The sequence below is a fragment of the Phoxinus phoxinus genome, assembly GCF_949152265.1.
Source record: "Phoxinus phoxinus genome assembly, chromosome: 17".
NCBI lineage: Eukaryota > Metazoa > Chordata > Actinopteri > Cypriniformes > Leuciscidae > Phoxinus > Phoxinus phoxinus.
Genome location: NC_136892.1, coordinates 15,781,034 through 15,798,624, shown reverse-complemented (window position 1 = coordinate 15,798,624; position 17,591 = coordinate 15,781,034). Strand labels below are relative to the sequence as shown.

Sequence of the window (17,591 nt, the reverse complement as noted above, 5' to 3'; positions counted from 1 at the left end):
CTTTTTGCTAAGTCAATGACTGCAAGGCTTGTACAACTTGTATAAGAGAAGTTAATGTTGGAGTCCTGCAACAAATTTACTGAATTATTTATTGGGTCTGATCAAATGTAGATATATGGTGACAAACATCTAATTGCTGACACAAAGGTGTATAATGAAATAAAAAAATAATAATGATACAATTGGATTTATTTTAGTTCTATACTTTATTTTTTTCTTTTAAGATAACACTTTGTTTTCTTAATTAGTAATGTCAAGATGTATACTTATTACCACCAGCTTTTATGGGAGAAATTCGGTTTAAAACATTTAAATAGTCAAACGTTTTTACACGTGTAAAACAATTGTAGTGCATTAGGTTATGATTCAGGTACAAAGTGGTGAAGAATCTCATCCGGAAGTAGATACATCTCCAGCGATTCCAATCCATCAGGTGACCGGAAATGACTGTTCTGCAGGAACATGGCGGAGGAGCAACAACAGGAGATCCCTCAAAAAGAGGCTGATGGTGAGAAGTACTTTACCGCTATTATCTAGAACCAAATTCGCTTTACATCGTTTTGCACATGTCGCTGGTATTTTGAGCTGTATGGAGCACAAGAGTTAAGGGATCAGAAGCTAGCGCTCTGCTAACCTGCTAATAACAATAGCTGAGAGTTCATTGTTTATGTTTGAAAGCACTTGTTTCAGTGTCCAAATAATTTTATCATTCTTTATACGATTAACGTTACTAGCTTTAGCTTAATATACACGTTTAATGAAAATACTCCCTGTGTGTCACACACGCCTTTATAAATGCACTGCACCGTGGAAACAAATGTAGAAATTCCTTTACACTCGTCTCGGAGTAACAGCCAATAACGTTACTAGCTGCTAACGTGTGTGCCTGACCATGTAACGTTAGGAGAAACAAGTATTATTCTCTCAAGCCTCTCAATTTTGTGTTTGTTCTTTGACAGGGCTGAATTGTCTTGCATATGACGAAGCCATTATTGCACAGCAAGATAAGATTCAGCAAGAGGTAATTATTGAGCGATTTACTCATTCATTTGTATTGTAGTGTCATGTGATGCTTTATACACGCTCCTGTAGAGTTAAAGGTTTTTCTGCAAACAAAGCACTCTCAACAGGTCATGATTTTTCTGATTCTGCTTTAGTACAGTTGAAAGATTGTATTAATATTAGGTTCGTTGTCATTAAGTAATTAATGGAAACATAATGTATAAAAAACGTAAACTATGTTTATGTTTAAAAAACAAATAAAATGGCAAAAACACAACAAATCCTAAAGTTTTAACTAAAATTGAAATGAAAAGAGAAAAATACTAGGCTAACTAATTTAAAATCTTACTAAAAAAATATAGTATTTAAATGATAGGCTACTAAAGTAACGTCGCTGATTAAAATCGAGCAAAATGTGTGATGTACTTGAGACAGTTTAATGAGGATCCAGGTTTCCTACTATTATGGAAAACTATTATGGCATTGCACTAAAAAAAAAGTTATTCTAGTTGTTATCATTATTACTTATTTGTTTATTTGAAGAAAAATCATTATCCAGTAATCATGAATGACAGGAAGACTCATGGAAATGCATTGGTCAAAAGGTGTGGGTACTATTTTAGCCACTATAGGCTACATGTATTTATGAATGCACATGATTATGAAAAAAAGCAAGATTCAATCTTTAACCCATCTTGAATGTTATTATAGATAGCAACCAGTATTTCTCTGGTGTCAGAAAGACAGGAACTGTCTATCCTTAAGCGAGAGTATTCAGATGATGACACCATTTACCAGCAGAAGATAAGAGTAAGTGAACCTTTTTAGTAGAGAATGAATGTTTATGGAATACTATGCATACATTATTTTTTATAAAGCAGTTATCTTTGTCTTTTATCTCAGTTATCCAGCCACATACACAAATATGTACTTATACACAAATATTTCCAAGAACCCGTATCTCTGACTTTTCTTTTCAAAACTGTTTCATCAACAGGACTTACAGGAGAAGTACTCATCTATACGCAAAACACGGCCAGATGGGAACTGTTTCTACAGAGCCTTTGGTTTCTCACATCTGGAGTCTTTACTTGAAGACAGCAAAGAATTACATAGGTAACTTCCTGCCAGCCTACATTCAAGTGAACATCTAAATGGCAGTGATCGTCACATCATGCAGCGTTTTAACTTTCAATGTGGACTGACGAGCTACTTGTTGTGTCAAGCCTGTTAAGATACATTTCATGAAAGTATGAGGAGAAGAATATGGTCTCAAGTAGCTCCTGTAACCTTTAGCACACTCTTCTAAGACTGTGTTTGGTTCCGTTCACTTGACAGGTTTAAGGCTATTGCTGCCAAGAGTAAACTGGATCTGGTGAGCCAAGGTTTCACAGAATTCACCATTGAAGATTTTCACAACACAGTAAGTCTTTGGGAAAATGTCCAGATAATGTATATTTTATTATAGTATTTATTACTATTTTAAATGAGTTTTGATTTTTTTTTAATACGTTTTATATATCAGGTTTTATTTAAATTTGAGTCATTTTGTTTTGCGGTTTATTTTAATTTTATTTAAAAAAATATATATTTCTGTTTAGCTTTAATTCATTCTTGTCATTTTAGTACTTCAGCTTATTATATTTTAGTTCGTTGCCAGGGCTACATCTCTAAAGGTACGGTCACACTACACTTTTCGTTCTATTGATTTCCATTCATATGCATGAGGCCGGAAACGCATTTAGCTTTGTTCTAAAGTTTGGATTTGGTGAACTCTGACCTGCGGTTTCATAAAAATTACAAAATAAATTTAGTTATACTATTATGTTAAAATGTAGGATCGAAACACAGCAAACCAACAATCAAATAAACATCAGATAAAAACATGACACACACACACACACACACACACACACACACACACACACACACACACACACACACACACACACACACACACACACACACACACACACACACACACACACACACACACACACACACACACACACACACACACAGGCAAGAAGCCAGCAGTGGGCAGTGAGAGCAGGTCTAGAAGTAAGTTATTGTTGAAAGCGCTGATAATCAATGAGCCATTTCTTTAACTGGATCTTAAAGCTACACTGTGTAACTTTTTTAGTTTATTCTTAGCTAAAAACACTTAGTTCTTTCAAAAATATATGTGCTCATTAATGTATATTTACTTCGTTCAAGTAATAAAGTATTCTCGTGAGTGTATAATATGCCATTGAAAATACATACGGGTGAGGGGTTCGAATGTCGGTCGCCATGTTGTCCCCCTCCATCTTGAAAGTACATTAGCCAAAGAGGGACATACCCGTTAATTCAAGCTTCGCCTTTCACGTCTCCGCAATTCACTGGCACCGGCCCTGTTTTTATTTTTTCCTTTCCCTCTACCTCTCCCTCTCCCTCCGTCACATCAGCTGATCTCTGCTCACGGAGAAAATGATATAGCCTACAATGTAAACGTTGCCTTACGCTAGTGATGTCATACAATATACAGAATAACGATAGCACTGATAAAAGTTACTTTACTAAGATTAGCTTGCATTAGTCTGGGAACCTGATAGCTGATGTTAACAATGAAATGGTAAAAAAATAACAAAAACATAAAACTATTATTAATTTTACATAGATGTCATAACCTATATGTTAACTGACAAATTAAATTACTGCAAATTATAATAGTTTTCTAAAGTAACCTCATCACTTGAAGGAACACTCATGGACGAGGTCGAACTGGAAGACATGTTAATCTTGGACTACATTGGCCACCGTAGGAGTTAAAACTAAATCGGAATTGAGAGGAACAGAAACTAATATTCACTGGATGGTCATATACCTTTTCACCGCTAGATGGGGGTAAAAATCACACAGTGTAGCTTTAAATGTACTATATGCGTTCAGATTTCTGATGGTTATGGGGGTGAGGTTCCACTCACATCATATCACAACCATCACAGTGTCTGAAGAAATATCACAAGCTTAGGGTTATTTACTTGTAATTATGCATAATTTACTGTACTAGAATGTACATGTAGTAACTACGTCACCTTAAAATGAAGTATTACCTTTTTTGTCTCAAATTAGTTTTTCATCTAATATATTTCAGCTTTATTTTAATTAACTAAAATCATTTTTAATAGTTTAAGTTTACAATTACAGCACTGGAAACTTGAAACCAGTCCTGTTGACGTAACAATTATATATGAAAATGAGTACGGTACAACATTGAAGATCATGTATCTCCCGTTTGCCGTTTTCTTTCTTTGGGGTAATCTCAAATGAATTTCTTGCACAATTAATTTCCTCTTGTCTTGTTCACTTCAGTTCATGGACCTGATTGAGACATGTGATAAGCAACCGTCTGTAGGTGAGCTGCTCGGCTCCTTTAATGAGCAGAGCGTGTCGGATTATCTGGTCGTCTATCTGCGGCTGGTGACCTCTGGGTACCTGCAAAGAGAGGAAGACTTCTTCCAGCACTTCATAGAGGGCGGTCGCACCGTTCGAGAGTTTTGCCAACAGGTAACACTGAAAAAGTGATTTATTATTTTGGCTCCTGGAGGGACACTGTCCTGCAGAGTTTTGCTCCAATCCTAATTAAACCTGAACCAGCTAATCAAGGTCCTCAGGGTTACTAGAAACTTCCAGGCATGTGTGTTGGGAAAGGTTTGAGCTAAACTCTGCAGGACATTGGCCCTCCAGGAGCAGGATTGGACACCCCTGTTGTAGATTAACCTGCTCTTCAATGACTTTGCAACATTTTTAACCAGCGTGTCCTTCTTTTTTGGCCAGGAGGTGGAGCCCATGTCCAAAGAGAGTGATCACATTCACATTATAGCTCTGGCTCAGGCTTTAAACGTGTGCATCAAGGTGGAGTACATGGATCGAGGAGAGGGAGGAACAGTCAATCACCACATCTTCCCTGAAGGCGGAGAGCCCAAGATTTTCCTCCTCTACCGACCAGGCCACTACGACATCCTGTACAAATAGCAGATGGGCTTCTAAAGGCCTCGTCTATCTCTGTGCTGTGGGTTTGACTCGACTCTAAACCTGTGAAACCTCGACATTGCAATTTCCTGTCAAAACCCCCCTAAGACTCTTGGAGAATCTGTTATACAAGGCACTGGACATTGTACAGTTTAACCTTCATCAGATTTTTTTTTTTCAGTTGTATATGGTTATTTCACTTAGTGGTTATTTTTGTTTGTTTCTTGTAGTTGAAGACTGCCTGTCATTTATGATAGGAATGGAAATTGCTTTATCATGTTTGACTGTATTTGACTTTCATCAGAATAAAAAATAACTTGCAGTAGTCATAGTTTGCATAGTCACATTGTTTAATGTACGTAGGTTTAAAATTGTGCATCCATACTGCAATTTAAGCTAGACGTGCACTGAAACACACACACACATTGTTCCTCTTAGAGAAGACCGAAGAAGGAGTTTGTCATGACGCCTTCTTTGGCCGGCAGCACTTCCACAGAATCACAGAATGAAGGTGGGATGAAGACATTTGGGTTCTCTATTCCCTCCACTAGGTCAAAGAAGCTACGGAAAGAAGAAATCATGTTGGCCTCTGGATCCATTTGAGGTTGAGGTGACTTTTTATTTGCTTAAATATATTACTTCAGTGATCCCTAGGGGCGAGTAAGGTGTTAAATGTAAAATACTTAGAAACAAATAGGTGATGGTATAAAATAATTGGTCAAATTAAGAAACAATCCAAAATTGTGAGAAAATGTATATTTAACTGTCAGAAAATGTTATTATAGTACCGGTCATAAGTTTGGAAACATTACTGTTTTTATGTTTTTAAAAAGAAGTCTCTTATGTTCACCAAGGCTGTATTTATTTGATCAAAAATACAGAAAAAAATATTGTTAAATATTATTACAATTTAAAATAATGGTTTTCTATTTTAATATTAGTTAAAATATTATTTATTTCTGTGACGCAAAGCTGATTTTTCATCAGCCATTACTCCAGTATTCAGTGTCACATGATCCTTCAGAAATCATTCTAATATGCTGATTGGTTATTAACGTTGAAAACCGTTTTAAAAAGTAATATTTTCTTATAACCTGTGATACTTTTATCATGATTCTTTGATAAAACGTTAAAAAAAAAGAACAGCATTAGCCTTTGACCTGTAGTGTATATTGTTAGAAAATATTTTATTTTGAATAAATACTGTTCTTTTTAACTTTTATTTTTCAGGATTCTTAGATGAATCCTGAAAAAAGTATCACATGTTCCAAAAAATATTGAGCAACTTAACAACTGTTTCCAACATTGATAATAATTTAATACTGAGTTATTATCAATGTTGGAAACAGTTGTTAAGTTGCTCAATATTTTTTGGAACATGTGATTTTTAAATTATATAATATATATTATAATTTTTTCAAATTATATTTAAAGTATATTAAAATAGATTTAAATTGAATTATTTTAAATTGTAATAATATTTCACAATATTACTATATTTTTTGATCAAATAAATGCAGGCTTGATGAGTATAAGAGACTTCTTTCAAAAACCTAAAAAATAGTAATGTTACCAAACTTTTGACCGCTGTTGTATTATAATATACAAACCACATCTGAAATGTTTACTCAGAGTCTAAGGTAATGTCTACATCTGTGACCCATTCAGCATCCACCTTTTCTCATTTTGATTATTAACAGAATTAGTTGTTTTCATGAAGCACACTTTTTGTTTTATGTGCATGTTATTCATTATTCTTGCATGAAGACAGCCTTGATCAGAGGAAGAGGAAAGGCGATGTAAACACATGTAATTGGTTAAGAGTTGCTTGCATAATCTGCTGTTGTTCTTCACCGGCGTACAACAAATGTGGTTAAGCAAAGGACAAGATTGCACACTTGATTACATAAGTATTATCCATGGGTCTTTGGTCTTTAATGAAAAACATGTTAGACATGGTTATAGTTTCTGTACAGATCAGCCTACTTTTGACCACTAACCTTGTCATGACAGATAATTCCCCTTTCTGTGTGAAATCAATGGTGTAGAGAGGCACGCAGCCAAACGCAGTGAAGGTCAGCAGGTAGTTTTCTGCAGAGAACAGTAGAGAACATAAGCCAACTAGGGAACTAGAGCACATTTTATATCGGTTCACTCAAACCAAAACGATATTGTTGTTCAAAACATCTATACACTATAAATTCTTCCAAAACTTGTATTTGTCACTATGGTAAGCCTATTATAAGTTTTTATATTTTAGACTGGTTGGGATTGTTGTGACCGTTTAGAAAAGTAAAAACTTGTGATGTTTTAATACATTTGTGTTGTTTATTGCAGTCTGTGCGAATCATCAGGCAGCATAACGCTGCACGTTACCTTTTGTTTCCTCCGCTGTTCCATTCCAGTTATTGACGAGCAATCCTTGTCCTAGAATAGAGCTGCTACCCAAGACCATTTGATCCAGGAAATGGGCATCATGGGGAACCCCAATATGTCTGAATCGCACCTTTAATGCAGTCTTAACACAAGTTTGGTTGCGGTAGTGGATCTCATAGCTGATCCCCTGTTGAGAGGAGTGCAAACTCTGGGTCATATTAGCAGTCAGTAACACAATCCCCTATGATGAATTTTGCTAAATTTATGTCTTGCTATTTTTCCTTAAATGTGGTTCTTTACCTCTCTAAAGAGCAGAAGTCTGTCTACAAGGAAGGTCTCGCTGCCCTCTTTCCCAACTGCTCGAACTCGGACATTTTGTCCATAGGCATCATAGGAGAATTTCTCAAAAACACGCAAGTGTTGCCCTGGGATGAACTGTGTTGGAGAAGAAGATAATATTACTGAGGGCATTTTCACATAACTCACGGTTTTCTGCAGATATAAGCCAACTAAGAGAAGTTAGAGATCAAAATGTATGTCAAGACAGTCCACTTACTGCGGTCAGCGCTCCCTCTAGCAAGGGTGGAGACTCTGGAAGCCAAGGGAGAATAACAAGTTTCATTTAAACGGATTCATTTAAAAGGATCCAAAACAAGCATATATCCATTTTTTGTTATATTAACTGCACTATAAAGTTGACTAAAATGTGCAGGCAAAGGACAAAAGGTCAGGAGGTCTTACTGCAGGGTTCGGGCCTCTGTGCGCAGCTGCTGAGAATCAGGCTCAGGCAAACTGGGATCAGAAACAGGATCTTCATCATTACCGTGGAGTGCTGGTAAACAGGAACCAAAGCGAATAACAGCAGTGTTTCCAAGCCCACCTCTTCTTATAGAGCTGAATCCGGATCATCGCTCCATGTTTTATACTCACCCATATTGGGCCTTTTGGGTATTGGGTCAGTGATCCAGTTCACTAAAGGTCTTAGAGGCGATACAAGCTTAATTTTATGTATTAGTTGAAATAATCATTTAGTAAGTGCAAAACAGAAGGAAGATAGGATGTTTATGAAGTTCCAATAATAGGAAATACTGTCAGGTGTCACTGTAGATAATGGGTGCGTGTGGAAAACCTGGCCTGGAGTAAAAAAAAAAAAAAAATCCCCTAAGTCACATTTTGAAAACTCAGCATATTATGACCTCAGATTTGCTTGCCACAGGTCAATGTTCAAGTGCATGTGCTAGTCATATAACAATCTATAGAGAAAAACAAGATGATATTAAAACCGTAAAATAAGTTGTTGCACTTGGCAGAAAACTGTCAATTTGACAGAATCTGATGATTATAGCTTTCTAAAAAGTCATATATGTTCTACATCTGCTGAAAAGCCATTTTAAAAAAGCCTAAGCAGGTTGACATGGCTTTCTGAAATACTTAAATCTGATTGGTCAGTTGCAGAATTCAGCAGTCTGATATTTCCTCGCAATCGCCTCTGTCAATGGCAGCTGTATATGAGTTCAGTGGGGTAATCCCTTTAGGGTTTGTGATGCCTATTGAACGTATAAAAAAACCAACACTTATTGCGTCCTAATGTAATTTAAACACTCGTGCAATTCCCCTTCCAATGTAAATACCGTTCTGACTGTCCATCTGCGGTAAGTAGCCTATTAGAATCAAGCCTCTGCATGTTGAACACATTTGTGACTGAACAAGGCCACATCAAAGGAAACATTTATGGTTTAAGTGCTTCATTTAGAGAGTTCTCGTGTTCTCATGCACACACCTTTCCCTTTGACATACAGATTTATACAGTCTGGATTAGGTTTTGATTACTTTTTTACTGCAGTCAAAGTACGACAAACATGGCTCATCTGTCAGGAGACCCATGCGACTCATATGACTCGCGATGTGGCTTCTTTGATTACAGAAGACGAAGACAGTTACTTATTGTTTGGTTCAAGAATAAACATATAGTAAATTGAACATAATTCCTTCAATCTTTCGCATTAAATGGCCTGTAATTACAGTTTATCTGACTTTTTGCCACGATCAAAGGCTTATATTCAGGGCTTTGAGGCTGGAACTGGTGATTTGAACTGATTTAGGACATACATCTCACACATATTATTTCATATGTACCATTTTATTATCATGGACCTTTGAAATTGCAATAAACACCTCACTCTTTACGCGGTTGACCTCTTAAGTTCACTATGTGCTCTCTTTGAGTGAGATCATTGGCAGAGCGTCCACTAAGGAGTCATCAGTTCTGGACCTTTCATCTGGTTGTTATATCCCCTCAGTTACCCCTGTATCTTTATTAAAATCTGTGACAGTGATGGTTTAAAAAGCAGAAATGTGCAGTTTGTATTTATTAAAAACATTTTATTAAAGGAATAGTTAACCCAAAAATGAAAAAAAAAAAAAAAGGTGAACTATCTCTAAAGCACTTCTTTGATTAAAATAATACTTGAGTCGTAAAACTGTCTAAATTTTTATAATTTGTTTTTTTGGCACCACAGTTCCAAATGATTCATTTGCGGTTATCCTATGGTGTGAAAGGCAGAAGACAGGGAGAAAATTCAATATTTGATTTTTTTTACATTGTAAAAAGTGATCAGTTGAAAAATCTGAGGAAACCCGTTGCCTTAAAATGATGTGAACTTGACAATTCCACATAATAATTTTTTTCAATTGCGCATGAAGTTTATTTACTTGATCATTTTAAGTCAATGTGCTTTTCCTCACTTTTTTAAGTTAAGTCAACTGATCACATGTAGAGCATATAAAAAATGGTCACCGTTAAAACATCTATATAATGACATTTTTACTATTTCTGTGTTGCTTGCAAAAAAACATTTGATCAGAATACATGTCTAGTTTTACGTGGCCCTCAGTGGAGATTAATGCTTTTTGCATCATAAAATGTATTTACGGCATCAACCAGCAGTGGCTAACAGGGCCATGCTCCTTTATAAAATGGGCTATGGATAGTTGTATATCACTTTCTGTAATTCTCACAGAAATAATACAAATGGAATGAGTTTGGAGAGGAACTATCAGTTTTTCTCACCAATGGAGAAGGCTGTGTTTTAAGGAAAAAAACGTATTTCTGCAGTTCTGGTTGCCCAAGTGGTGCACAAATCACGCTTCACTATGGATAACCCAGAATATTTAGTGTGCAGGATGATGTAGATGACAGTTTTGCTGCATTTGGCCGGGTTTTTTGCTCAAGTGTTGAAATAGCCTGTTCATTTGAGTGATTGATTTGTGCATTGCTTCATCACAGAGACACATGTGAACATGCTGCACATCACTTTTTCATAAGCACCCTCTGCCACACTCTATCACTGTATTCATCACGCGCTGCCATGAATCAATGGAAAACGATGCGAGAAATGTTGACTTGTTGAAGCAGATCGTGTGAAGCGTCTTAAGATTTCGAAGATCAGTAGATCACGCTTCAAAACTTGCAGCTACTATACACAGACGAATTTTACTTTCATATGCAGCATCTGTGTTCTGTTTGGAGTGCAGACACAGGCAATTTAACATGTAGAGATAGTAAACCTTCCCTCACGTCGTCATCCACTAATGGCCATTAGGGTTTTTTACGTGGAAACATGCATCATCCTGTCATGTTTTCTTTGCCTTGCAATCAGAGAGCGTGATTATGACAGTTCATGTGTGGGAAAGCGTACGGTATGTAATTAACAAGCACTTCTTGAACTTGGTGGGAAAGTGGTGTTTATTAAAAACTCTTGAAGATTCCAGCTGTCTCAGCAGAAGATTGATCTCAGAGACACACCTGCTTCTCAGGATCTGATGGTTTTTAGAAGATGTGTCGATGACTAACAATAGAGCCCATGCATGATAAAGAAAGGGAAACACTTTTGAAAATCTAGTTTAAACATAGTTACAAGTCCTTGGAAAAGTAGTCTTCATGTTGTTTTAATAGGTTTTGAAAAAACAAAACGTTATACCATTTTCAATAAAAGTTAAAAGTATAAAGTTAAATATTTCAGATGTACACATTTTCATCAATATTTTCAACAACAAAAAAAGTGAATATCATGAATTATTAATTCTTCAATATCATTGCATTTTTGGGGAGTCGCATTACATGACATTTTACAACCTATTGTCATATAAAGTCAATTTATCTGATATATGTTGTATTGGTACTTTACAGTAAGGTTCATTAGTTAAACATTAGTTTACCTTAGTAAACATGAACTAAGAATTAACTAATCTTTTATTAATCTTAGTTAATATTAATTTCAACATTTACTAATACGTTATTAAAATCAAAGGTTGTATTTGCTAACATTAGTGCACTGTGAACTAACATGAACTAACAATGAACAGTTGTATTTGTATTAACTACAAAGATGAATGAATACGCTCATTGTTTGTTCATGTTATTACATTAACTAATTATAACTAATGAACCTTGTAAAGTGTTACCATATTAAATATTTTCCCCCTTCAGAAATAATAATAAAACATGGTGCCAAACTATTTAATAGTTTTCTTTTCAAGAGTTTAATACCAGCCAGCCACCTACAAATTATAGAATGCTTATCAAATAACAGGTGTTTGCAATATATTACTTTTTTATGCAATATATTTTTTAATAAATAGATCCAGACAAAAACAAGTGTCATGTGATTGACCCAGATCCTCTTTAGCCAATAGGAGTGGATAGGAGGAAAGGATGTGTGTGGTCTTTGCGAGACGCCTGGTTCTTCACACGCACTGAGCTCTGTCTTGTTATTCTGAGCTCAGGTTAGAAAGAAGTTGGCAGGTTCGGTTCACAGATTTTGTTGACCTCAGTCTGTTGTGGAAGCATCATGCCTGTGCCTGTTGTAACATTAACATGCTTTCAGTTTAGAGTATTTATTTTCTTGTGGAGCATTTCCTCATTTGATGTAATTGGATGTTTTCTTCATTTCTTTTTCCATGTCAAGTCTAGTCACGTTAACTTCGCATTTCCAGCTGTGGATCGATAGTATCAAGTTTTCAGGTTTTGAAAGCCTTAGCTCATGGAAATATTTATACATCCACATAGTAGTGGTGCAGATTGCATGCAAATATAGTAGGATCTTGTATTCATAGAGAAAAAAGTTCAAACCAGCCTAAGCAGGTTTGGTGGGCTTAGCTGGTTATGCTGATCTATTTTATGGTTGTAAAGGGTTCTGGACACCAGGCGGGGAGACCACCCTTGTGAAAAAGAAGTAAACTTTTAAGTGCTATGTACTTACTATGGAAGTCAACACATGTGTACTTCTTAAAAGCATGGCAAAAACTTAAAACAAGCATTCAAAATGCACTTATTTTAAGTGTTAAAAAACAGTAATGAAAGCATACTCAACTTAAACTTAAGTGGCCTTTTATATTGTTATCTAACTATTTGCAAGTAGAGTTTTTTTATGAACTTTTAATATTTTAGGGACATTAGAAATGCACATTCAATACAATTAAGTGCACTTTTTTTTCATAATGGAATTTGCAGCATGGTAAAACCTGAAAACCAACTTAAGCTGGATTAAGCTGTTTTTTTTTTCTTTGAGCAGTGACACATTTGTTTTACTAGCAGATTGATCATGAATGTTTGTATGCTCATTTTACAAAACACTGTAATGTAATGATGTAAAATGTTTGATTTAATTTTAGGTTTCATTTAATTTCACAGCCTCTTGCAACGGGATAAATATCCCGCTAAACTACAATGACATTGTAGCGTTCATTCAGTTTGTTCTCATTATAAAGTCGTAAATTAAATCTAAGCACATTCCTCAACTCCTACATTGCATCACCATTTGTGAAGTACATTTCCCAATTAATGTGTCTGAAATGGTTTGATGCCGTATCCGAAATTAATGAGATCATCCTTTGGCTATCCGGCATTTGGCGAGATGGGAACAGACAATGATGCCAAATCATGTGGGAAGCGATTAGCACATTTGAAGGTTAAGCAACATTTGGAGAGTTTATGACCCAAACGCCTCGTATCAGGTTATCATCTAGAGACTAATATTCCCTTTTCCACACCTTCATCTTAAAATTGGAGCTCACCAGAGAGGAGACAACAGCCGCCCCAAACATGCACAGGATGTTCTTTCACTCCTTTAAATGATTAGACATCATATGAAACTTCCCTTGAAATGGGGGAACCACATCTCTGAACTCAGAGGCAGTCCGTTTATCACCGTGATTAATACTTTTTTCCTGACGTGAACGAATAAAGAATGGAGCCCATGGCAACAACAGTCTATTTCAATGATTCACTGCCCATTCAGGTAGTGAGAGACATTCCCAAGGACATATAACCAGATTTTCAACGTTGTTGCTTCCATGACGGAGGAAAGACAGATATGTATAAAATCTGATAACTGCCTTTGGCTCCAGAAACAAGGTAATATATTTCCTCCAGTCAATATACATCACTCAGTTTTTCCAGTGTTCAGAATGCACTAAAACCAAACTCTCTCATGACAATTCGTATATTTGGTGCATTGGTGGCGAAATTAATATGTTTTCGTACAATCTAATGCCATGTTGAGGATTGGATTTAGTGATTGTGACGTTTTATCTACAAATCATTTGTTTTTATTCAGATCAAATGAATGAATATGAAATAGCCAACTCATATTCTTATGATATGGTTGACTAGAACTTTTGCACCAAATAAAGCACCAGCTTGACCAGTTTAGCCAGATTGGAAAGGCTTGTTCTCACCAAGACAAATGTTTGTCAAGAAAATGCTGTGCTATATCTGCATCGATTAGTCTGTTCAGATCAATGATAAGATAAAAAGTATTATAAAAAGTATTAGACAGCTGTAGTTTTACCAATTCATAGTTATATGTAAAAGCAATGGCTCTGGACATGTAACCAAAAGCGCAAATTTTATTGGTTGGCCAGTTTTCTTCGCAGTGAGATGGAAAAAGTGTTAGAACCCCTCCATGTTGCATTGACATTATGTGAATGTTCGTATCGATTGGAACAGATGCATGGATTAAAATTTAAATGTTTATCGCGCTGAATTTTCCTGAAAAATATGCACGTGTGAACAGGCCACAAGTGCTCAGGAACTGCGGACTTCAGGTGCCAAAATCATCTGAATTGCTGCATTCACACAACAAAAATGATTTGCAAGTTGTCTGTAACACATTACTTTCTTGAAGCCTGCCAAATACTAGCTGCAACGAGCTATTAAATTCAGCTATTCGCATTAGAAAAACTAGAGGTGTATGATGTGAATTCTAAATGACATTGTTTTCTTTTACATTATAGTCCCAAGACATTAGCACGTTTTTGACTGTAAACTGAAGTGAGAATTCACATTACTAAGAATGTAAAAATATGGTCTTTCAGCAAGTCTACCAATTAAACACAATGTAATACTTAATTGCTCTAGTAGTAACAGTGGTCCACATACTTGCATATGACGGTTAGAGATAACATACTCAGCCTGTTTTACTGCATTTGCCGTGTAGAATCAGGCAAGTAATGACCTCTTAAAGTTGTAAGCGTGAAACTTAAAACAGGTAGGCTGCGGTCCACCTACAATTAAGTTACCATGGACTGGTGTGTTCAAGTTTACTTGGCAGCTACTCAACAATATAGTGAGGCATATGTTTCATGTTTAAGCATGTCAGGATTGACCAGAGAGTGCAGAAACACATAAAAACTGAGAGTTGATCAGGGTCATTGAGGGGAAAGCGAAGTGTTGGCGATGATGGGCCCCAGATGAATGTCTTGGAAATGTCTCACAAGACACAAAAAAAATCGCCTCTTCGACACTGAAACTCAGATGTGTGCAGCTGGAGGTACGAGCTGTTGTGAGAGAATCACTCCTGACCTTCACACCAGCCTCCTCCGTGTGTCCATGCCGTAATGTCACAGGTTATAATAATCCATAAAGCATGTTGTTTCACCCTAGTCACCCACAGACATGGGCAATGTGCACATAAATAAAATTCTCCTCTAGTGGACTTTAATTCCTCTAGCCACAAAAACTGTAACTTTTCATATAAATGCTAAACATGGTTGTATGCCTTTATCCACCTTATTTTTCAATGCAAATTTCCTGTGAATGTGTGAAATTTCCAATTTAATAGCTGCTATAGGTAAATAACAAGAAGAATAACAAAGCGCAGTACCGGTTAAACTATTTGTGTGACAAACCAGTTTACAATTACTATAACAAATTAAAAATAAGAAAACAAAGATCAGCTTGCTAATTCAAGCAGCATAAATGACTGTTTTTGAAGAGCTAAAATAAGTGGAAGTGGCTGACACCGGAAACCTCAAGGTAAAAATGGCCGCGCCTGCTGTTATGTTAAAGATAAGTGGAATAATGTATGTAACAGCGTAACATTTTTACAGAGCCTCTGAAACAACACTTTTGCACAAGACACTTTCATGTGCACGTCACTGTGTAATGTAAATTATCATAGCTTCTGCTCAGATTATTTTTTTCAATACAATATGGTGTGAAACAAGATTCTGACATACAGCGTTTCCATTAACAGTAAATATTAGGAAATATCTGACGGTTGGATGCTTCAACTGCCGAAAAAAGCATTCCAGTTTTCATGCGCAACTTCAAGCGTTTCTCGTGGATATGCTTAAGTCTCAGGGATTCCCTTTCGAGATTGTTTCGCTTGACATTGTGTCAGTAGCTGACGCTAAGGGGAAGTGCTCGTGCGATGGGTGAAGCATCTGCTATTGCCATATAAGACGGTGCTGGACCGTCACTACCTCAACATCTTTCTCCTTCTAGATATCAGAATACGACTCACCAATGATCTATGCCTTCAAGAGGATGATCCTCTGTTTTGCCGATCCCCTTCAGCGTTCCGGTGATGAGGAAGATGGCCCTGAAGGCATGTAATGCGTGCGGGGGACCTATACAACTCGCATACTGACATGGCATGCATGCATCTTGTGCCTGGGCTGCACCCACACCGAGATGGCACTTGATGGACCCGGCTGTCAGCACTGTGAGGAGATGACAGTCGACCCATGGGACAGGAAGCAGCAACAGGTGCTGAGGCTCTATAGGCGACCTCACGCTGGCCCACTTGTGTCATGACCCCTGGAGTCTATGCTCTATTATGCAGAGACAATCTTCAACCCTCCAACAAAGCCCACAAGCTGATCTCATTTGGTACCTCGGATGACGATAAAACGTCCACAATGGCCTCGGAGAAAGACGGGCCACAGAGCTGCTGCCCCCAAGTGACCGGCACCTTTTTACCCTTAGGTGCATGATGAGATCTCTCGGTCATGGTGGACCCCCCATTCAGCCCAGGCCCATGCTGGAGGAACTTCTCTTCTCTCAACTGTCCACAAAGCTGAGCGCTGAGGCTATGCCAAGCTGCTGCCCGTCGAGGAAGCCATTGCGGCCCACCTCAGCCCTTCATCCCGGGTCCAAGGCATTGATTCCTTTCAAGCCACGTCAGACTACGGCCAACATAGCAGAGAAGGTCTTTGTCGCAGAAAGACAGGCAGCGTCCGCCCTTCATACAACGGTGGTGGTGCTGCAAGTGCTCCAGACCAAGCTGCTCAAGAAGATAAAGTTCCAGATCTGGAGGTATTCAGGGATCTATGCTTGTCTAAGGACTCAGCTCTCTGGCATACCAAGGTGACTGCCCAAGCTATGGGCTGCAGCATGGAAAGCTTGATGGTTGTGATCCGCCACTTGTGGATGGCACAAAAGATGAAAGGATGGCTCTGTTAGAAAAGATGAGATGGCTCAGTTAGAGTCCCCTGTGAGTCCCCAAGGTCTCTTTGGTGATGCCCTGGGCTCGTTTTCTGAGAGGTTCTTGGAGGCTCAAAAGTAGTCAAAGGCCATACGCCAACACTGCTTCCTCAGCTCCTTGGAAAAAGCTTGAGCCAGTGGTGAGACCCATGATGTCGAGGTACTTTCCTAAGCAGATGGGACCATGACGTGTTCCCTGCCGTGTTCCTGAGAGGTGTAGCATGAGGAGGAAGGCGCTACTCATTGCAAGTGACATGCAGATGTTTGGGAAGGTGGCATGTTGGAGAGGCTGTGCATCTGTCCCCCTGCATGTTACTAGCGACAGCGTAGAGTGTTTGAATGATATGTTATTCCCTGTAATAAAAACTACAATAAAAACCAAACATGCCTCAATATCAGTGCTCTTTTTCCTCCTCTCACTCTTCCAAGC

At 37.5% G+C, this 17,591-nt stretch overlaps 2 protein-coding genes across 2 annotated transcripts; one reads left to right on the top strand and one right to left on the bottom strand.

The window, feature by feature from the left end:
- Positions 1-331: 331 nt before the first annotated feature.
- Positions 332-5,341, top strand: otub1a (OTU deubiquitinase, ubiquitin aldehyde binding 1a). The gene is made up of 7 exons (XM_079584948.1): positions 332-508; positions 960-1,021; positions 1,714-1,812; positions 2,000-2,118; positions 2,341-2,425; positions 4,357-4,551; positions 4,822-5,341. Exons 1-7 carry the CDS (start codon positions 463-465, stop codon positions 5,017-5,019), a joined length of 804 nt encoding a protein of 267 aa, XP_079441074.1. The 5' UTR covers positions 332-462; the 3' UTR covers positions 5,020-5,341.
- epdl2 (ependymin-like 2) lies at positions 5,256-8,285 on the bottom strand. The gene is made up of 6 exons (XM_079584949.1): positions 8,134-8,285; positions 7,949-7,983; positions 7,693-7,827; positions 7,393-7,579; positions 7,017-7,107; positions 5,256-5,577 (listed from the first exon to the last, which is right to left on the bottom strand). The coding sequence occupies exons 1-6, from the start codon at positions 8,210-8,212 to the stop codon at positions 5,451-5,453; spliced, it is 654 nt and encodes a 217-aa protein (XP_079441075.1). The 5' UTR covers positions 8,213-8,285; the 3' UTR covers positions 5,256-5,450.
- Positions 8,286-17,591: the final 9,306 nt, after the last annotated feature.

Bases quoted from the DNA above. Each gene is read 5' to 3' on its own strand.
- otub1a (XM_079584948.1), top strand. From the start codon at position 463: ATGGCGGAGGAGCAACAACAGGAGATCCCTCAAAAAGAGGCTGATG. The intron at 1,813-1,999 runs GTAAGTGAACCT...TTTCATCAACAG, and splicing joins TTTACCAGCAGAAGATAAGA to GACTTACAGGAGAAGTACTC. The intron at 2,426-4,356 runs GTAAGTCTTTGG...TGTTCACTTCAG, and splicing joins TTGAAGATTTTCACAACACA to TTCATGGACCTGATTGAGAC.
- epdl2 (XM_079584949.1), bottom strand. From the start codon at position 8,212: ATGATGAAGATCCTGTTTCTGATCCCAGTTTGCCTGAGCCTGATTCTC. The intron at 7,828-7,948 runs GTAAGTGGACTG...TCTCCAACACAG, and splicing joins TAGAGGGAGCGCTGACCGCA to TTCATCCCAGGGCAACACTT. The intron at 7,108-7,392 runs GTAACGTGCAGC...TGTTCTCTGCAG, and splicing joins AACAGCGGAGGAAACAAAAG to AAAACTACCTGCTGACCTTC.